This window comes from Micromys minutus (genome assembly GCF_963924665.1).
Source record: "Micromys minutus genome assembly, chromosome: 1".
Lineage (NCBI taxonomy): Eukaryota > Metazoa > Chordata > Mammalia > Rodentia > Muridae > Micromys > Micromys minutus.
The window spans coordinates 36,266,210-36,289,368 of NC_137969.1; the positions used below are offsets into that span (position 1 = coordinate 36,266,210).

Genomic DNA, 23,159 nt, shown 5'->3' on the forward strand with positions numbered 1-23,159 from the left:
GCCTAACCCAGGATCAGTCTCAACGACTAGCTATCGGTAGCTCAGCTCTAGGTGTGTGGGCTTCCTCTGCTTCCTCCCCGTATCCAGAACTGTCTTGCTCAAGTATGAGAGTTCTATACTACTAAAGGTAGCCCTTTACCTATGTCCGTTTTTCCTGACCAGTCCATTTCCTCTTGCTGCCTCAGCTTCCCTTGCCCCTACCTCCTGATGCCAGCACCCAGTGCCAGGTCTTGCCAGCATACTCATATCTTCCCATGGCCCTAGCTTTGCTCCCTGGCACTCTGGAGTACTTTATGTCCTTAGGGCCATACTTATTCAGGAAGAGAAATAGACATATGCCAAAAGTAGCCAACCTGGATGCCTTGTAGAGGACAGAAAGGTCTAACCACTGCCAGGCCCTTGGCTCATGTTTCTTACAAAGGTGCCAAGTTCCTAAAATCTCTAAACAAAGTAGGGTGTGGCCCTCTTACTGTTTCTTCAGCTCGATCTACTTCAGATGTCCCCCCAAGAATTGCTGTTTTCTGGACCCAAGCTTCTCCATGAAGGGTTATCAAGCCAAGGTCAAAGCCCATGGCAATTTTCCAATTTTGCTTTTCTATCTGAGATTTCCGGGAGTAGGGATCTAGTGACATTTGTTTTTCCTGTGTGTCCAGGTCCTCTGTTGCACTGTTGCAAAGGGTTGCATTAATGTACGATACTGGCATTCCTCTTTGACATGTACCTGAATGTAAAGCATAGCTCCCTATGGGCTTACAGGACAGCACAGGCATCTATCATTGAATATTGCCTAGTGGGCAGAAAGCAACCCATCTGCTGACATAAAGAAAGTGTGCAGGGATGTTACATTCCCAGGCTTCCTCTCCGACCCTCAGTCATATGACCAAATCTTAAGATATAGTTTCTATCGGCAGTTTGTTTTGGCCGAAGACCAAGAAAATAGAAGGCAAACAATCATTCGGTAGGCATGTTGCTATCAGCCTGCACATGTTGAGTAAACACAGCCAGATCTATTTTCTCACACAGAACTAGAGGCAATGACTGCAGAGTGTGATAATGTTCATGCTACCACTGCACAAGGTATGAGAAGCCAGCAGAGAGCACGAAGGACCTTCAATCCCAACTGTCTGGGAGGTTCGTCTCATCTGCCTCACATGTACTGCCCTTTGGGAGTCAGGGGGGAGAAGGAGGTATGCCTCTCATCCAGCTAAGGCAGCTTTGACCCAGCCTGGCCTTAGCACTGTAGCTCCAGACAGAAGAGAACGAGGCACTGTCCTGTCTATTCAGTGCCGGGACAAATGAGAGCTGGCTGAGTTTGCCTTTCTATTTGCTATTAGAAAGGTAAATGGGGATAATTCTGACTCACAGCACATTAAGGTATGCTTGTTTTGGACTTGGCTGAGTTTCTTTTAAAAAATGTATACAACTGTGGGGAAAATGTCTGGGAGGAAATTCATGATGTTTTCAGAGAACAGTCTAATCTGCTGATGAGACCAAAGCAAACCTGTGACTGCAGAATGATTAGGACAGCCTGGAGGTAGGAGGCCTGGGAAGCTGGATGACTGCTGCATCTGCTCTTCCCCCTCACTGCAGATGTAAGTGTTCCCCAGTGATAAGGCTTCAGAGTCTAACATTAGTTTGTAATGCATTGGGGGTCATGTATGTGATTTTAGATATTCTTGCAGTCCTGTGTGAATGGGGAAAAGTTAAGGTAATTTTAACTGCTCTAATTTTTAGCTTTACCTATACATACATTTCTCTACAGAGCACTAGATTGTGTGGATACTTTACACATACAAACTATTTCAATGTGAAGAGCCACATGGCAAGTACTTATCAGCTAATATGACTAGAGGCTACAGTACAGTGCAGAACTCCACATTTTCCTCTGCTATTAAAGATCAAATCAAAGCCTCATGCACAGGAAGCAAGCACTGCACCAAATGAGTGGTATCCCCAGTGACATATATTGTGTGTTCTAATACTACTTTGAAGGACTGTACCACACATAACATACGTCTAACTATTCCTGTGGCTTTTGAGTGCCGATGGGTATGAATGTTCAAGGGTTCACATGTTGTTGTTTACAAATGCTCCTGTGGTCACACAGTATCTAGGACTCCAGGTACCATGGTGTGCGTTATTTATATGAATAACTTTTGTGGCCACAGTTCCTGGAGTTCTAGTTTAGGGATCCAGATTCTGGATGCTGTAGAAATTCAGGACCTGTGTCCCTGTTGAGTTGCAGTCCGCATGCGAAACTACTCCGGGACTGCATGCCTGCAAGTAAGGAAAGAATTCCTCTTAGTCTGCCCTTAGGAATGTCTCTACTATCATCTACCAACAAATTGAGGCCAGGAAGGTCTTTGAAGGGTTGCCATGTAGAAAGTGAGACAATGGGTGGTAGTGGGAGAGGGGTCCCTCTTCATCTGAAGAAACAGACACCGGACTTCTTCTCTTCACACAGACACTATTTTAAGAAAAATCCTCTGCACAAGTCATACATGTATGTAATGACCTGAGCGTTTCACCTCCACCCCCTTCTCCCATCCTCTTCACGGTCCTGCTGAGCCCTTATTCTTCCCAACAGAGCCTTCCACTTTCATGTGCTTATTTTTTTTCTGTTACTTGAGACCCCACTGAGTTTAATTAGCTTAATTAGTGTGAGTAGGGATGGGAGACTGTTTCTTGGAATATGGGAAGTTTACTGGTGGAAACAGCACTGAGGAAAGTGACTTCATCTTTCCTCAGTAACCATGGCTTGTCAACAGCTCCTGACAATGTGAGACAGCTAAGGCCTCATGACCCCTCCTCCTAGAATGACGGACTGTGGACAGGCTCCATTTTGTGCAGGTCGTTGGTGGGTAATCATGGCTGATGTGAGTTCATGGCACCATGGCCATGCCATGTAGAGCAGACAATGTTTCCAAGGCACCTCCTTATCCTCTGGCTCATTCTACTGTCCTTTGGGATGCAGAAGCTATATTGCATTGACTACATTTGGCTCCACTTTTGAGAAACACTCAAATCTACAGTTATCTCTCTTATTCACATCTCACAGCAACTTTCATAACTGATACTCCCAAAGGCACCTTAGAACTTGGAGTTTTGTGATGCTGATATACAGACAGATGGTGGCCAGACTGTTTGGGGGTTCACTATTTAGAAATATTGCTAGTTCTATTCTCCGTCCTCTCAGAGCGGGAGAACCAACATCCACTCTGCTTTTCCCTTGTCCATTATTTCTATTCAAACAAAGATGTTATAGTTTGAAGAGGAGGCAAGCAGAGCTGGAAATGGTCATAGAGCTTACCCAACAAATCCTATTTCTCTTTTTCCTCCATGAATTGTAAATGATAGTAACAACAATGATCTCAGTTACCGATTTTGAAGGCTGGCAATCTGCCAGGCACTGTTTTAAGAGGGAACACTACACATCTCAATTTTACTGAGGTAGAAAGAGAAGGGAGAAATGGATTTGTAGGCCACAGGCACACTTTTGTCAAGCTATTCTTTAAGAATAAATAGTGTTGGCCTCGGTCAACTATAAAGGATAGTGGGAGAGATTTGAAAGTACACCCAGCATTAATGATAACTATTTCCCAGGGCTTTTACGGGTCATAATTCACCTTTATGTGGTTTTCAAACAGCATTTAGTAACTTCTTGAGCAATGGAGGTGTGATAATAGAAGATCTAAGTTTACAGGCACAAGCTATCCTTACTTCTCTAGTGACCAAGTCCATGCTGGACACACACTTTTTGCACATTATTAACAATTTACTAGAATCCACTCTAATCCTACAGTCCTAACCTTGCTTGTTGTGACAAAAATTAACTTCTGATCTCCTCAAGCTCCTAAGATCTCATACCATCAATATGTTTTATCCAGGTTGAACTCCTTTGGGAACACAAATAGACATCTCAAGAAAAGATGCAGGAACTAGTTATTGGATTGGAATCATTTTGGGAAGAGCCAGGAATGTGGAATAAGAGAGAAAACATTAGCTACCCAGAACAGAAGTCATCCCCGTGAGGTACATATACATGACACAGGGAAAGAAAGGTGCTACAAAGGGTCAGAACATTGTGTGTGTGTCCTCCATAGGAGGCTGCCCAGAAACACATTCCTTATTACTGTGTCAACTACTAGTTTCTGAATATGGATCCACTATTATTCTTGGTCTGTCCCCCCCCCCCCGTGTGTGTGTGTGTGTGTGTGTGTGTGTGTGTGTGTAAGTGGCCAAGATTAAGGTCACTGTCCTGTGGGTTCCTGTTCCCTCACAGTTATGGGCTATTCATCCTCTGGAACAGGCTGTAATTGCCTTAACTGACCATTCACAGCCTGGATACCTGGAAGATACCTATTCCACCACTCCACACCTGCATTCTGCTGAGGAGTCACCTCCTATGGTTTATCTGAACCACAAGCCTGACTCCACCCCTTCTGCCTTTTTAAAACTTGAGTTGTCAATGTGCTATTCTGTGGTTCTGAACAAAAAAAAAATGTATCACTCTTTAAAAGGATTGACCTAATGTTAAGTTTATGAGTGTTTTGACTGCATGTAGGTATACATAGTTACATACATGTGCATACCTGATGCTTGCAAAGGTGAGAAGAGGGTGTTTGATCCCTTAGACTATAGTTATGGATAGTTGCTTAACCACCATGTGAGTACTGAGAACTGAAATTGTCTTCTCTGCAAGATCAACAAGTACTCTTAATTACTCCAGCTCCAAGGTCATTACTTTCTTTAAGAGATTCAATCTCTAGCCACAAGACTCAGGCATCTGTATCTGTACTAAATGTGAACTGGCAGGAAGGTGGAACTGAATAAAGTTCTTAATCAGTGCTTAAGAGAGCACTGATCCTAAAGACTACATAGAGGCCTCTTGCAGGGGCATGTTTAAACTGATATCCTTCTCTACAAAGCATTCAAGATCTAATAGCCCACTGAAGCTAAAGGGGGAATATCATGGCTTTCCAAATATGTTGGCACACAGACTTATCTGAAGTTCTATAGCACAGAAATATCTGAAAGTTTACAGATGGGAATTCAGGGTAAAACTACATCTCTGGAGTCATGGATAGTGAAGGCACCCTTTTTCTCAGTTAAGAGCATACCTGAGGACTGGCCACATGGGCTGCACATCCGTTTAGCATAGCCATGAATGTTTAGGTGAGTTAACACATTTTAAGATTTTGAGATGTGACATACAAATCTAGATGCACAGCATACTTCAAATCCTGTCCATGTAAAGACTGTAACCTCCTTGCAAGATGAAAACTAGATATTTTGAAAAGAGTTGCTTTCAAAGGTCTTCAGGTAAAGCCTTTAAGTCCCGTACCCATACTGTCTTTTCCCCAGGTGATGCCCCTTGGCCTCATCCCCTGTCAGACACAGGGCTTGAGCTTCCACTGTTTTTTATACTACAGACATTACTTATAATCTACCAGGCAATGTTCTAGAAAGACACGAGACAGATAATTTTTGCAAAAAAAACTTAACCTTCTCCAACCTATGTTTTTTTATTTTATGAAAGGAGAGCCATGAGATCATTTCTTGAGGAGATAAGTTAGTGACTTTGTCATGCTTAGAGATCAGAGATACTTTTCTTTCTTGCTTAGCTAACAAGGAGAACAAGGTCAGATAGGAGAAAGTGACAGGGACCAGTGCTGAGCAAAGTGGTCCAAAGAGAGGATGCAGCTACTGAAACGTGTCTTCCAGCCAGAGAGGAAGTGGATCCTGGTAAAAAATAAAAACAGACTCCTTTTACATCATGCCTGAAAATGAACCACAGGTAGAGGAGCACCCTTATGTCAGAAAGCAACAGACAGCATTTTAGCCAATTTCAGCCAAAAGTAATAGGAAGGACCCCTTACATAAGCAGAGACCATTTGCATTTGAAAGGTAAGAACAACTCAACCATATGATATAAGGAGATTATTATACAATTTAAAATAACAAAGTTCAATCTAAGCTGAAGATTTACAGACTCCGCATGATCAAATAGCCAAGGAAAAAATTACTAATTTTAAAATGGCAAAGCACACATCTCTTAAGGATAAAGTATACAAAAAAGTCATAAAAGGTAAGATCAAGCTGTTATAAGACAATTGTTTTTTATCTTTACTGTTCAAAGACTGTAAATTTAACATACTATTTGAAAACCATGGGATCAACAAAGCTTAGAATGTCTACTCTCCACACACACACTTGTGCAGAAGTTGGATGACAGGGTGCCACAGACACACAATCTATCTGCTGATATTCCGTGTAGCTGATGAGTTTCCTCTGTTAAAACCTCCATATTAAACAGAAACATACATGTACTTTGCTTATCGTTTCCATCCCCGAAAACCTGATTTAATATTAATACAAAGAAGAAAAAAATACATGAATGAACAATGTACATGGTAGGAAGGGTGACTTTTAACACGACTGAGTCAGAAAGTAAACCACAAGTACAGTGCCTTTTGATCCTGTGCCAGGGTGCACTGAGCATTCTAACGTACTGTTTATAAGTATTTTCATGTCTACTCACGGCATGGAGATAGGACTGGAGATAGCAAACCACTAATGAGGGTGAGAAAAAATCTATGCGGCATCTGGCACTGGGGTGTCAGTTTTCATTATTTGGTGACCACCCTCACAAAAGCTGTCGCTGAGATCTAGGATTGTCCATTACACTACTTCCAGCTACTCAGTCCATGACTCACCTGAGAACTGAGCTTCCTGAGCCATTTTTCCCCCATGATGGGCTCTTTTGGGAATCCAGTTCTGGAGTTCCAGCCAGGTCCTGGTCACTGCAGTCCTCCTGGTCTGTGGACCATTTATCCTTAGATCTCATGCTGTCCTGTTGTGAGTCCAGGGAGATGACATCTGAGGGAGAGCTCATGACCCCTGAGTCCTCCGTTGTGTCTTCTGATGCAAAACAGCTGCCCACAGATGCTGTCTCCTCAGCTTCCGCTGGCACCTGTGAGACTCCACCCATGCTGCAGTGGCTGCCAGGCCCCAGAGGCAGACTCACTGGAGAGGACACAGAAAGACAGGTCAACAAAAGCCATTCGGAATGTCACGATGCCTAACGTGGGCAATACCTTTTGACTCTGAAATGTGTGATTCGGGGATATCCAAAAAAGGAAGACCCTCTGCCAAACCTCTGTATTCTCTAAAACACTTTAACTCTGAAGGAGCCTTATGTGTATGAATAATTGAATCCAAAGTATCCCATAAATACCAGGACACTTGATTGGTTAGTCTTTTTTCTATTTGTCTTTGTAGTGCTGAGGATTTAACTAGATCATTGCACATGCTAAGAAAGTGCTCCACCAAGGAACTACATCTTCAAACCCTTAATTAGCCCTTTAAACATGCATCCTCTAGGCAATTGTGGTGATTAAATATTCAAACTAGTGATAATGAAAACAATTTTTTATAGTCTGACTCGTGACTTAAAATGACTTCATATATATGCATATACACACATAAATTTATGTGTATAAGAAGTAGTAATGAAAAATGGGTCCATGACATTTAAAAAGAGTAAGGAGGGGTATATAAAAGGGTTTGGAGGGAGGAAAGGGAGACATGAATTGTAATTTCAAAAACATAAATAATAAAAATGACTCTCTTAAACAAACAAGCAAACAAAACCACAAAGAATGAACAGAAACAGACCATTCTGATATGGTACCTTCTGACCAGCAACCTTATAGAATAATGTTGTAAATGTGATCTATATGTTAATGACATTCTTCCTTAAAATTTGGACCTGCCTTAATGTTAACACTTGAGACAATGTAAGTTTTTATGTATGTAGGAGATGATCCTGGAAGGAAAGGAAACAGTAGAAAGTATCAGAACCCAGGAACGTAAGTAGAAGCGCACAGGAAGACGGTGGGCAGAGCTGTGTGTGACTTTCTGCCAAACTCAGAGTCAGTCTCTAATGAACCTAACAGGGAACACTGCAGTCGTCCTGTGAACTGGAGACATGTGACCTCTCCACTGTGAGTGTCAGAGAGGTGGATGTGTAGAGCTGGGATTTTTGGGATATCAGCCCAACACCCTAGGCAATTTGTGTTCTAGAGTTGCAGTCGAGTCAGTAGACAAGAAGTTTTCTGATCTTTAGATTTGAGACTAGAAGCATGTTCTGTGCTACGGCTTTCTATGTGATTGTAGGCCTCACATGTGTGCAAATGCATACTCCAATGATATTACTGTACATTCATATGGACCACTCTCCATATTTCTAAATATTATATCTCAACAGCACCTAACAGCATATAATTAACAAACCAAAGGGAAATTCCTTCATGCGTTGCTTTATGTGAGGTCTTGAACAACAACAACAAAAAAACATTAAAAGTGAACAAACAGTTATAAGAATACAAACTTCACGAAATGAGCTCAAAGCATGTAGAAGCACAGAGAAGGGGCTGGGAAAGGCACAAATGCGGAAGGCAATGCACTACATTTCAGAGTACTGTTGAACAAGAATAGTTTCAGATTCTTTTTCGGGCTATCCTGAGGCTCAGCATTCTCTTGCCTCAGCCCCTCCAGTGCTAGAATTATAGGTTTGCACCATCATGCCCAGCTGCAAAGCTTGACAAGAAAGATTGTAGAAGAAACACTTCCTGTGTGTGGTAACTAAGGTCAACTTAACAGGATCTGTGAGGGATCAGGGTCAGGGCATGTCTGTGAAGGGATTTTGCAACCAAGATAACTGAAGTAACTGAGGCAGGGAGACCCACCTTACATGTTGGTGACGTCATTCAGTGGGCCACAGTGCTGGATTAGAGAGTAAGACACCAAGCTGAACAGCAACACTCACTCCTGTTTTCTGAGTTCTGATGCAAGGTAACCGGATAGCTCATGTTACTGCTGCCATGCCTTCCCCACCACAATGGCTACACCCTAGAACTGTGAGCCAAAATAAATCTATCCTCCCTTATGTTACCTGCCCCCTCAGGAATTTTACCACAGGCATAAGTAATCAGTGCACTTGAACTTGCACAGCCAACACACAATTCTTGTCCACTGTTTGGTGAAAAGCTTTGAGATGGTTCTCTACCCCTCTGTCCAGTGAGAAGCTTTGAAACCCTTCTCTTCTGTCTGTACAGCCTGTGAACTGGCTCCTAGGCCACTCACTTGGGTTACCAACCTCCCACTCTCAGCACTCTGATCCCTTGAAGCCACATTACCAGACTCCGCAGGAAGGCTCTGCACGCTGCCAAACACTCCTCTCTTCCCTTGGCCTTCTTGTTGCCCTTTTGGGCTCTATGAATCATACTTATGTCCTTATGCTTATGCAGGAAACATTTTACCATTAACTGAACTATTTCCCACTTCCCACCCATACTGTGATTTGGAAACTGCTTTCATTATTTGACAGATTCAGACATGTGTTCTGACCATTTGAACTCTCCATCACCCTTTTTCGGACCCTTCCCACCCCTGGTGGTGAACCTCTTCTTCTCAGCCTTCATGTTTCACCTCGTTGCTTGTGACCCACTGAGTGGAACTGGGATACTTTTCATGGGTGTGGATGGGACTAGTATTTGGAGAATATGTTGCCACCTTTTGCCACCATCACTGAATGGCCCGCATAGGCTCGTTTATTTGAATGTTTTTGTCCCAGTTGGTAGACTGTTAGAGAGGCTGAAGAGGTGTGGCCTTGTTGGAGGGGATGTGTCACTGGGGGTGGGCTTTGAGGTTTCAAGAGCTTACACCAAGCTCACTATCCCTTTACCTGCAACCTATGGGTCAGATGCACGTTCTCAACCATTGCTCTGGTGTCATATTTGCCTCGGTGCTGCTCTGGTCCCTGCAAGATGCACGTGAACTAACCCCCTGTAACTATGAGCAACCCTTGAATTAAACACTTTCTCTTAACAGGATGCCTTGGTCATGGTGTCTCTTTACAGCGATAGAACAGTAGCTAAATCACAGGTCAAATCAGTTCAGTACTTAACTTTTTCTAGGCTGAATAAAATATCTTGAAGCAGTGAAGAATAAAGGCTAAAGCTGTGGGTTCAAATTCTAACAAACTTGTTTCTTGGCTCCTCACAGTGCTGTATAGATATCACTAGAAGACTTATCTTCAGGAGGCAACTGAGTGGAGCAGACTTTATGACTGGGCCCTGAGAGCATAAATTTCAAGCCTAACTTAGTGCATGTGGGGACAGGCACACAATAATGGCCATCCCATAATGAATGACAACTGTCATAAACTTTCTAGAGGCCAAGTGAGGGAGACTGGAGTGAGAAGGGCTTTGCACATAGGAGGTGGCACACAGATATTCAGTGCTGTGTAAATTTTCTCTTCCATCTCTGCAATAGTTACTACTGCTGCTGCTCTGACAGTCATTTCTCAGATGGCCCTACAGGAAATGTGACTGCTTAGGACAAAGAGGTTGCCCTGGCTCCTGGATCCTTGGAGACTCAGAGGCATCACTTATGGAAGGGGGAATCCAACTTACCTCCACCATTTTTTCTAGCCATTTATGGAAATGTCAACTGTATCTCCATTCAGGACCTCTGTGTTAAACCTTTTAAGAACTTATCATATTGAGTGCTAAGGCCAAAGTTCCTCTCTTGCCAAGACAGACCTTCCATTTCCCATGGGTGATGTTCTTACAGGATGAAGCTAGGATATAGTCATGTCATAGCATCTATGCCTGGGTGTGGGTGGGCAGACAGAGCCAACCAGATGCATGTGAGAAAAACCTTTTAAGGCTTTATCTGAGTCTCCCAAGAGAAGTCACATGGTAATTTAAATGGTAACTGTGCAAATGTGGAATGGATCTGGGGGATGTGGGTACCAGGCCTGGGTAGGTGAGTGGTAACTAATCTTGCTCAGACTACAGCGTATGCAGAGCTATAGTCAAGGAAGAACCTTGACTAAACACATCTGCAGAGGCTTTGTAGAGGTTCTCAGGGCTATGTAAATGTTTTTCTGGATCCCCTCTTGAGAAGCAAAGGAGTGCAGATTTTCAGAGAGATACAAATGTCTAAGGCCAATCACAATTGGAATCATTTGCCAGTTAATTTCTGATCATTTGAGCCAGTTGGAGAATCCTTTGTTTGACTCACATGCCACAATCACCTTGTATTCTGGACAGCTCCAAAGAATAAGCCCATGAACCTTATCATTTTCTTTCACAATTTTTTTTAAGGAGATAATGGATAAACGTGTTTCTTCCCTGTCAGCTCTAAAGAGAAAAGGGGAAGTTGGAGTTGCACTGGCTGTGTGGTAGTCTGTGTTCTACCTTTTCTATATGTAGCTTTCAACCCTCACACCTGAATTCCAAGAGTGCTGAATTCAGAGGCTGAAGCACGCACTTCAGCCCAAGTTCTACTTTGAATAGAACAAATAGACACTCCTCTTACCACTCTGTATAATAAGTACAAGATGGTCCTTATAATTTCTGGAATCTCTGATAGAATGCTCTTTGAAATCTCAAATTAACACATGGCAAACCTTTGTGTGTGTGTATGTGTGTGTGTGTGTGTGTGTATGAAAGAGAGAGGTGTGTGTGCATGAAAGAGAGAGGGGGAGTGAGAGTCAGTCCATCTTTTAAAAGAAAACCAGCCATTATTTTTTAAGTTAATTAATCTAATAGCAAATTAACTCTTCTATGAAGATGTGAACAATCATTTTTGAACTCAAATTCAAAGTATTTGGAAATGTGAAAACACATGTCTTTAGTGGGAGCTGCTAATAAAAATTCATAATTAAGTTCTCTTCCAGATGATCACCCATTGATCCTAATCCTTCCTTTATTTGCTTAAAGACAGAATCCACACAGTGACTTTGGAAATATTTCTAGTTCAAGTGTAAGGATTTAATAATAATAAGGGCTGCTAACTAGTAGTTCAAGTTAGACAACTACTCTCAGTCCTGTCATTTATTTATATGTGTCTTTCACAACATCAACAGGGGAAAAATAGCAAGCCCTGAACATCAATCTCTTCAAGTAGACAATCCCTGATATATGATGATTCAACTTAAAAAAAATCAAATCTAGAGCAGTGTAAAGCATGCATTTAAAATGACATTTTGAATTCGGATCACTGTTGGGATCCTTGTTGGATTCCAAGGCTCAGTTATGATGTTGCACAGACAGGGACTGTAGGCTAATGAAGAAAACCACTCATACTCAACAGCATATGATGTTGACAAGGTAGTAAACCCATTTCCACTTCTATACTTCAAACTTCCATGTGTTCCTCAACACAAGACCCCATCAGCCATGAAGAAGCTATATTTACAATGAATTAATTTTTCATTTGTTTTGATCAATGAAGTTAAGATTTATGTGTATATATATATATATATATATATATATATATATTCATATATATATATTTGCTAGTCAAGAAAAAAGTCCTCAAGAGTTGATTTTACTAAATTAATATGACCCAGATGAAAAAGACAAAATATTTCTATATCCCACACTGAGTCTTGTGGGTTCCATACACTATACAGACCCAACACTTGTTTATCCTTCATCTTAACCTACTGTCTTAGTTCCCTATGTTATATGCACTCGGAACAGGGGAGAGATAAGACAAAGTCTTGTAGTCTAGTGACGCAAAGTCACGTGATGCATTCTAGTATGTTTTTCTGTATTTTCTGAGTAATTCCAAACCACCTCACTCTTCTTTCCTTTTTAAAGCAACATTCAAAACTTACTATCATCAATTCAAATGACTACAACAGGTTGTAACAGTTTTACTGTGCTACAAACATTAGTGCTTTCATATAAATGCTTCATTAATTAAAACATTACAATCCGAAGAGTCAAAATGCCACTCACTGTACTTTCATGATCAGCACCCTCCACAGCAAAATGAATAAAATTCCTCCTCTAATAGGCAGGGCTTTAGACCACGTCCCTTCCCCCTTGAATTTTCATTCCAGTCTGATAAAGTCTGATCTCAACTAAATATACTTTTTGTTCAAGATATATTTTAAATGCTTTTGTATAAAATATCTTTGTACGTGAAAGATAAATTTTCTAGTACTTTTCACTATACGGTAATCCTATTAAATTCTTTTGTGTGCTGAGTCATTGCCATGATAATTAGTAGTTAAGGAAAAAAACATAAATATTTCCTTTTTCCCTGTGATGTTAGGCATCAACTTCAGAATTTTGTGTATTTTAGACAAGCATTCTACCACTGGGCGACACGCTCTGCTACACAAACACACTAAAAATGTTGACATTTACTAAACAAAATGGTAAAATACTGCTAATGAGTCTTATAATGAATCAAATGAGGCTTTTTTCTCCCCCACTGGTTGCCTGGAAATGTCTGGAGTCCTTCTTGCTAAAACGAGGCAGAGTGCAGCATAAATTTAATTTATAACTTTCATTTTCATCAGATACAAGCACCAAAAGAACCTTGTTTGCACAGGCAGAGGTGAAATAAAGGAGTTTTCTTATGGCTACATCATTCCATTCAATTTTCAAGAGCTTTTCTTCTGTTATATGCCAAAAATAATTGACCTGTCACAAAAATTATGCTTAATGATCTATAATTGGGCAGCATAGTTAGGTCCTTTATCAATTTGGTAGGAGAGAAGAACCGGAAAGTACCTGATATTCAGAAGCGTTCACTGTCATTAGTGATACATCTGCTCAACCATGTCAATATCTCCACTGGTTTAGTTAGGTCCTGACAAAGAGGCTTGTTTACTGCAAGAAACTGCAGCCTAGAGAGGTGCTTAAGGAGAACGTATTTATAAAGAAGAAGAGGCTTTGCAAAGCCTGGACCTGTGAAGACGAAATGGAATGGTGGTGGGGTTCCCATCAGTCTTAAGAAAAGGTCCAAGACACCTAGAAGGGGCTTTCTAGAAAGATCTGGAGATCTCCAAGGGAAACACACAACTGGTTAAAGACACGGATAAACACAGTGTGGCAGCTGAAGATCTGAGGAGATGAAATCCATAGAGAATGTTCAGGGAATACCAGTAGTAAATTAAACATTCGTCCTCAATAGGAAAATCAGGAAGCTGACTACTGAACCAGGTTTTGGGGAAAACTTTTTGGAAGGTAGAGATGAATAGTCTGATGACAGGTGGACTAATTTTCCACAGGCAGCTTGGGAAATGCTTGGTACTGCTGAGTGGCCAGGGTTCCAGTACGTCATGTTACATATATGACTGCATGTGCACATATATGCAGATCCTGAGCAATGGTTACAGGGAGGCGAGTTTACATAGAAACTACTCTCTCTAGTCTCTGCAAATGCTGTGCTCTCTCACCAATCCTTATCAGTTCTCACAGTTCTCATGAAGTGAAGTTGACTTGCTACTCTTCAGAATTATATCCTCTTTACCTTGATAGAAACTGCTTAGTATCTCATCTGAATACCACTGTCAGTTCATCCGGAGACCCATCCCATGTCCTATATTGGGAAACAACATAGACCACGGCTACATGTAGGAAGAAAAGATGATGGAGACTTGGATACTGGCTGGAATAAAGCATAACCCCAAGGAAGTTTTAGTTCATGGGGCCATCATACACACACGGTAAAGACTTAACTCTTAGAATTTTGAGTTATATCAGCTAAACACATATACAGATTTTGATTAAGTCATTCAAGATATAGTTTTTTTTTTACAGTAAAAGAGTTCTATCTAATAAATGTTTACATTTTTTCTGACTAAAGGTACACATTTCAATTGTGGAAACCTTTATTTTTAAAGCATAGTAGTTTGACGGTTACACTAGCCATACCTTACCTTTGCGCATGAGTATAATCCAATTTAGGTTATGCTCAAGGAAACCTGGAGAACACTTTGGCAGGCTTCTTTTGTCACACAGTTGGTCCACTGCCAAATTACCTACACCATGAATGTGGAGCAATCATGGTGTGATTTAGAGGCAAATCTTCCTTCCTGGAGGTCACACCCAGGCTTCCCTTGTTCTAGCATCTTCCCTGGGTTTTCAGAATCAGTATACTAACACACTTTGTTTACATAATCTCCCTGTAGAAAGTTGCGGGATTTTTCTTTCTACATGTGGATATAAAAACATTGACTAAAGGTTTCTAAATGTATGTTTTGAAGAATGGATACTTAATGTCTATGAATGTCCTTTGAAATTTATTTTAAGCTATATTGTCAAAAATACTGCAAAAATATCCGAATACAAAAAAATAACAAGATCATACCCAAATAAGTATTATTCAACTCAATAAACTTCTATATAGTTAGAGTAACCATCCAAAATGGAAGGTATGAAGCCTCACTTTGGATTTTATACTCAATCAAATATATTTTCATGTATTTATCTACCACCACAAAGAAAAAAAAATCTACAGGGTTATAACTATAAAAAAAGCTTTCTAAATTCTTTCACAATTTCCTCATATTTTTTGCCTGCACTTGGTCCTTCCCCATCTCCAATGTTTAGTCTTTCTTGCTCTCTTTTTTTACCTGTTATACAGTACCCAGATGTACATTTGGTTACACATGCACATATATTATTGGATAGATTCTACACATGAGGCAGAACATATTTTTCTTTCTGAGGTTATATGCCCTCACTTAATATTATTCATTCTAAGTCCATACATTTTCCTGAAATGTTTGTGATTCCATTTCTTTAGAGCCTAATTTTCATTATCAACTCATCTAGTTGGTGAGTAATCAGGTTGACTTTAATTCTTTGCCACAGTAAATAAAGCAACAATAAGCAATAAACACCTGGACCCGAGCATCTCTGTTGCAGGGTATGGAGTTCTCCGGGTGCAGGCCCAGAAGTGAAACCGCAGGGTTGCGTGGTGCATCTAATTTTGTTTTTTTGTTTTGTTTTTGTTTTTTTTTTTTTTGAAGAGAAATTGCCAAACTTATTTACACAATGGCATTGTTAATTTGCTCCCCTTCCCTGCAAAACAGTGAGTAAGGGTCGTCCTACAGTGAGTAAGGGTGTCCTTACTCCACATACGCTCCAAATATTTACTGTCAGACTTGATGATAGTCCTTCTGACTGGAGTGAGGTAGTCTTTCAGAGTTGTTTTTAATTTGTATTTCCCTGATCACTTTTATAAATAGTTATTAGTCATTTGATTCACCCTGCCCTCTCTTTTAGAATTGTCTGTTCAGTTAATTTTCCTATTCATTGACTGGCAAGTTCCATGGTAGTTTATTTCTGATTTTTTTGGGGGGGGGTGAATTTTGGATATTATCCCTTTGTTTGGAGTAAGGATTTTCTTCCACGCTGTGGACTGCCTGCTCTGTTGTTTTTGTGTCTCTTTGCTGTAATAAACCTTTGATTTTTCTTATAGTCTCATCTGTTGATACTTGGGGCTAGTTTCTGTGTTACTGGTGTTGTATTTAAAACGTTCACACCTACCCTTGAATGTGTATATTTTGAAGGATGAATATGTAATTTGCATAAATGTGATAATCATTTGTTCTAACAATGGTTTAATTATGTTTTTTTGCATAGAATAGCATATTGGAAATTTCTAAAGTAATAAAGTATTTTTAAAATTTTGCTCCATTTAAGTTTTGAATATCTTTATTTTCTTTAGAGTCAATTCCTTTGATCATATTTTTTTTTTTATGCATTTAAATAGTGGTCTGACTGCTCAGGAGTCTGGCCCTTATGAGGCAGGAAAATCTTTGTGAGTACACTAGTCTCCTCTACATAGTGAGTTTTAAGTGAGTTGGAGCTACACAGTGAGATTTACAGAGAGAGAAAGTGTAAGAAAGAGGATGTAGCAGAGAAGGAAAGGAGAAAGACAGAGGAAATGAAAGTGGTCTGGTGATTCTTGGCTGTCTGTTATGTTTCCATGAGGATGGCAGCAATGGCAGGAAGTTTCTTTCCTCGGCATTTGAGAATCTCAGTATATTCTTACTTTAGTACAAAAGGCTTAAAGGCAGCAGTCCTAGATGCTGCACATGAATCAGAGCTGGACTAATTAGAATCCCACTGTGCTGAAATACAGCTTGACTTCTTGAGTAAACAATGCATTGACACAGGTAACTGAGTTTCTAAATACAGCAGTCACAATACTGGCGTTGTTTACCAGCACTTACACACCCAGTCCCCGTCAAAGTCAGGTTCCATTTTATTTTTACATGCTGTCCTTGTTGGATTTATGCTGTTGTTGTTGTTAACTAGACTATACACAAGCTAAGTTTTCTGTAAAGAGAAACCTCAGCTGAGAAAATACCTCTGTCGAATTGCCTACTTGCAAGTGAGTCTTGCATTTCCTTGATTGATGATTGGTGTGGGATTGTGGCACCCAACAAGGCAGGCTGGCAAAGCCGTGGGGATCTAGCAGCAAGCAGTATTTTTCCATAGTTTCTGCTTTGGTTCCCACCTCCGGATTCCCACCTTGACAGATTTAAGTGACAGCTTGTGGCCTGAGAGTTATAAGGTAAAAATAAATGATTCCCTCCTCAAGTTGCTTTTGATCAAGATATTTTATCACAGCAAGAGAAAATCTAACCATGACACATGCCTTCTTCAGCATATAGCCAAACAGGATTCTTTATTTTTAAAGCCATGGTAATATTACAGCTTGAATCTACAGTGTTTGAGCATTAACTATTTACTATGAAGTAGAGGTCAGGTCAACACGGATACATGTGAGAACCTCATCATAGAACTAGGTCTTTACATTCTGTGTTATTCAAGTGGCTGGCCTGTATCCATCTTCTGTTTTATTCATATGATACCTCCAGTGGAGATACCATGATTCTTAGTTTGCGAACTGTAAAAACATTGTTCAGAGCTAGAGAGATAGGTCAGCAGGTAAAGACCCATGCTGTAAAGCCCTGCAGCCTTAGTTTGATTGCCTAGACCCACAGAATGTAAGAGAACTGACTCTCAAATTCATCCTCTGACCATTACATATGCACCATAGCCTTCATTCCCCCAACTCCCATACATACAGAGAAAAGAACTAAATCGGTAAAAATTTTAAAAGTCCAGCTAACAAATTATTTTTCCTACCCTTGAGGGTATGCGTGATAGAAACAGTCTGGCAGGCTCTGAAAAGTGGCAAGCATATTAAAAAGAATCACAAAAGCTCACTTAGGCAAGGATTAAATCAAACAAGGTTCCTTCACCAAGAAAATGTAATTAGAACTGTACTAGAATATTTGCAATTAAAATTTTCTAAGCTGAATGATCCTTCACATTCAATTGAACAAGTTTTAGTCACAAATATCCAAGGTTTTCAGAGTATTTGAAAGTATTTTTTAATAAAAAAAACACTTCAAGTCTCTCCTAAGTACTTCTGTGGCCTCACCTCTGAATGGAACAGGAAGCCTGGGAGTAGAAGGCAGTAGCTGCTGCCAAGAACAAAAGGAAGCCTTCGTTCCCACTGTCAAAATAGAAACGCCGTCTCCAAGTCGTCTCGTGTATGAAAACACATGACTTTTATTTAATCAACACCTCAGAAAATTACCTTCGGGATTTGCCAAGTTGCTAAGGGACTCAATTTGGAAGTGACTGTGACTTGGGTCTTGTCACAGAGCCGGCGAGTCATCTGCCACGTGGACAGGCAATCTATGAAAAGTATCGCTTTCATCTTTCATCATTAGGGCTTGAGGGTTTGTGTTTGGGCCTACATCTGCATAGCTGCCCATAAGGCACTGCAGGGCTACCACTAGTGATCTCAATCTAATACAAAACTGGCCAAACAGAGAATATTTCTGTATGTTATACTGAACTGTTGTTGGAGGCTTTACCTAGTAGAGACTCAATATGTTTTACAAGCAAGTGCCTTCTTTAATTTGCCCCTGAATACTTTCCCTTTTTTATTGAGGAAATGAGTACTCTTTGATTCAGAGTCCCCGATGCCTTGGGCCTTAGGTTCTTAGGAGATTGGAAACAGCAAATGATTTCTTTAACGACTATCTGTCTTTCTGCCTATCATCTGTTATCTATCTGTCTAAGCGAACCTATCATATATTATAGATATATCTATCTACCATCTATTACCTATTTTCTATGTATCTATAATCTATCTATATCATCTATATATGCACATATGTTTCTATGTATTTATATAGACCAATCTTCTATCTATTTATCTATCTTCTTCAACATCTATCTACGATCTATGTATCTGTCATCTGTTTCTATCTATCTATCATCTATCTATCTATCATCTCACTATTGTGTGTGTGTGTGTGTGGTGTGTGTGTGTGTGTGTGTGTGTGTGCCATGACACATGGCATGTGTGCAGATCAGAAAATGGTATGTGGGAGTGCTTGTCTCCATCCCTCACATGGATTCTAGAGGTCTAACTTGGGTCATCATGCATGGGGGCACATTTACCTGCTGAGCTATCTCACTGGGTCCACCAATTTAATTTTTATTGCTATTTTCTTGAGTCTCTTTCCACTCTGTTTCTGTCACATTTCTTTGAGGCCTCCTGGTTTATTGCTAGACGTTTTGGGGAAAGATAGATTTTATTTCCATTCATTCAAGAAAATCCCTAGTTTATAGTCTTCTAGGCTTAAATAATGCTTAGGATCCCTTTTGACATTTACTGCCATTTAGAAATAAAACATATATATCTTTCCAATAGAAAAAGAAAAATAGTCAGATTACTCTCTTACAAACACTGTGCACCTTTGAGTATCCCTTTAAACACCCCTGCCTGCCCTCTAAGACCACAAGGAATTGTGAAAACAGGGTGCAATCTGGGGTCTGGGTATCTAACCTAGTGAGGGAGGCCTCCCACTGCTACACTATTAAATTCATGATGAAAATGTTCGACTTTTGACATCAAAATCTAATCTTCTGCATGGTACATAGCAAATGACACAGAGGACCGTGAGTCATCTTCCACATCTCAGGGAAAATGACAAGTGACCTGAAGTGCAACTGCAATGTTGAGCATCTCAAAGGCCCCAATCCATGGACCCGAATGGCCTCCCATGGTCCCCAGAGGTCCATCCAGCATCAGACCAGTAACCTGTCATCTTTACACCTCCATCCTGTTCCGGCTGTACTGACAGTGAAGGTCACAGATTAGAGATGAAACTGTCGCTGTATATCTATAACCAAACCTTTCACTTGCTGTTTCTAAAATGTTTAAAGTATAAGGTGATGACTTTTTTTTTAACCATAGACTCTATTTCTCCAACCTTTCTGTCTTATTTTCATACTGGTGACTTTTAAAGTTTACTATCTATAAAACTGTCTAATGCATGGAGCTTTTAAGCTGCTTAACACACTACAAGGTGTTCAATCTCCTGTATTGGGTTCAGACCACATCGGATGCCTTACACTGAACACAGCCTTCTAGTGGACTCCTGCTACCTGAGTGACAGGTGTGTATGGGCTGAGACATTCCAGATCAATCAAGATTATTATATATCCCCCCTCACCCCTTTGACTAAGTGGCCTCGAGATGGGCGATTTCCTGAACTTTGTTTACCGTGGCATTCCTGTAAACAAGTGGCTAATTCTTCTTGCGCTAGCTCAAGAATCTCTTAAAGTCCCTTCACCCATGAGGCTTCAGTAGCTGCAGGTCTGCATCTCATCACCTCTCCCGGGGAACGAGGGCTGGCTCTGCCCTCCAGTAGCACAAGAAGCATCACCATCCTGTATCCTTTCTCATGGCTTCCTCTTCTTCTCATTTAACACCATGTGGGTGAATGGAACTTTTAGTTAAAACTTTCCTTCTTAAGCCATCAGACCACTAGAGGTGTTTTGGACGTCTGTCCTCTTGGTCTCAGAGACAATACACATACATTATTCTACCCATTCCCTCAAAACGTGTTGCCATAATGTGATAAAGCAGCACCTGTGGCCAGGATCCTCCAGGACTGTTAAAGCCTAGGCCTCTGAGGATTACCCATCTCACTTCTGCACCTGCAGCCTCGGCAGTGCAGCTGCCAGTTCATTGTTTTTACCTCCTTGTTTGTGTACCTGCCTAAAGTTTGGGACACACAGACTAGCACAAAATGTGAAGATGACTTATTCAAACTGCTTCCTGGGTCTGTACTAATGAATAAAAGCATATGTATTTAATATTGAAGGATACTCTGACAGGTGTTCTTTCAAGTTTCAACGGTGATGCAAAAGTTACCATAAAATGATATCGGAAGCCCCAAAATGCAAATATACCATGAAATATGTGGAGAAAGGTACGTGACTAATATTTACACTCATATAATGTATTCTTGTATAACACATACATACCCTGCAAAATTACCATCTGAAGTCCACTCAATTCCAGTGAGTGGTTAGCCTACAGACCATGGAAAGTCACAGCATGATTTTTCCCACGGAGCCCTCTTGCCACTCCAGAGGGCTCGGTGATGTGTATCTGCTTGTAATGGTGACAAGATCAGCATCTGAGCCCATCATTTGGGGAAACTTGTATAGAATTGTTTCTAGCCTTATCCAAAATCAACAGACTACACAGCCAGTAAATTAAACGTTTCATACACAAACCACCTGTCTAACGCACAATTATGGCGGCCGAAAATAACTTGGCTTTATTGGTCAGAAAACACTCACCTCAGCAAAACTACCAATCCCCAAAATAACCTGCGTGGATGCTGAGGTCCAGCCCTGAGTTTTCAAGGTCAGTTCTCAGGACTTGAGGCATTCCTCACTTTCCTTTGCTACAAGGAATGGATGATGCACTATCTCCAAATTTTACCTGGTATATTTTTTTTTAAATTAGGATTCTTTTCAGTTTAAAAACAACTTTGTCTTTCCCCCTCTAGATTAGCAATCGAGGATAATACTAACAATTGGAATTAGATCACGCATACTTAGGACAATCACCGATTACATTTGGTTGCTATTGCTTCTGGTCTGTGTTCTTTTATTTTTTTTAAAGGATACACATAGAAGAAAGTTTTATAATGTATGAAGAAAATTAGATACATTACCCCACTATTGTGTTCATTTACCCACTTCATCTTCAAAGGATTCAAGATGGTATTTTTTCCTCTACCTATGTGTCAGTGATGGACCCGGGGAAACAGAATTCACCCATCTCTTATGTGTCTTGACATCTTGGTAAAACCACGGTCTTTTGGAGACTCAGGTAGCACTGACTAAACAAATGCTGGCGCCACATGATACTGATCAAAATAATTCAGGAGTCTGTATGTGTGGAATTAGTAACCAACACACGGTGCTGTTCTTACTGTAGCTTGGACCCAAATGTGAAGAGGCGTTACCTACTCGCAAACGTTATGCTTCCTGTACTATCATCTTCGTGTTTTACAGACTTACAGCTCCTCTTCCTGGAGTTCTATGAGTAGACACAACAATGAAGTGGAAGTGAAGACTGCCCATCACTTTGGACTCTTCATGTCCTTGTAGGTCAGGAAAGGGTTACAGTGATGGTGAGGGTGACTAATCCAGACTACCAAAAAGAAACTGGACTATATTTCATAACAGAAGTAGGGAAGAATATCTCCAGAATACAGGCTGCCCCTTAGGGCAATTCTCAGAATTATAATTTTCTGTGATTAAGGTCAATGGAAAACTATGCTAACCCATTCCAGGCAGACTACTAAACCTTCGAGAATGAAGGTTTGGGTTATTGCACTAAGTAATGAACCGTGACCATTCTAGGCTCTTAATAAAGGCTAAAAAGAAGTTAGATGATAGAAATACCAGTTCATGCCATTAATCTTGGTACAGAAATGATGAAAAGAGTCACATTCTTGTTTTGCTATGAATATGTATCTAGTTATATACAAAATAGGTATATGCAAAAAGATACATCATATTCTTCTGGTCTTTCCCCTGCATGACATTTTATGTCAGTACTTAATTATATAACTTTCTACCAGGAAATGACTGAGGCATGTCTCGTGGGTGTTGCCCCTGGAGGAAGGGAATCACAAGCTTTTGATAGTGTGCAGCAGAGCTGCATTGTGTTGCTTGATATTAAGACCTTGTCATTATCTATATTTGGAGATTAAGTGTGGTTTAAAGACATCCATGTGGTCAGGGTGAACTCTTGACAGTTGTTTATATGTCATCTGATGAGTCTAAGTGAGCAAAGTATTTCTAGGGTGTCTGAGGCTGCTGTAGAGACATTAGCACTCCAATTACAAGAAAAAGACTTGCCTTCTGGAGGTCAGGATTTACAGAACACAGCATTCAGTCTTCACATGGTCAAAATACAAGAAAGCGCTTTGTTTGCTT

The 23,159-nt window shown here is 40.5% G+C and overlaps 1 protein-coding gene across 1 annotated transcript in view; it reads right to left on the reverse strand.

Moving 5' to 3' along the window:
- The window catches only part of COBL (cordon-bleu WH2 repeat protein), a 218,838-nt gene that overhangs the window by 17,640 nt on the left and 178,039 nt on the right, over positions 1-23,159 (reverse strand). The window contains exon 11 of the mRNA XM_080914148.1: positions 6,717-7,026. Within this exon, the coding sequence (XP_080770274.1) occupies positions 6,717-7,026 (310 nt within the window). The remainder of the gene's footprint in view (positions 1-6,716; positions 7,027-23,159) is intronic.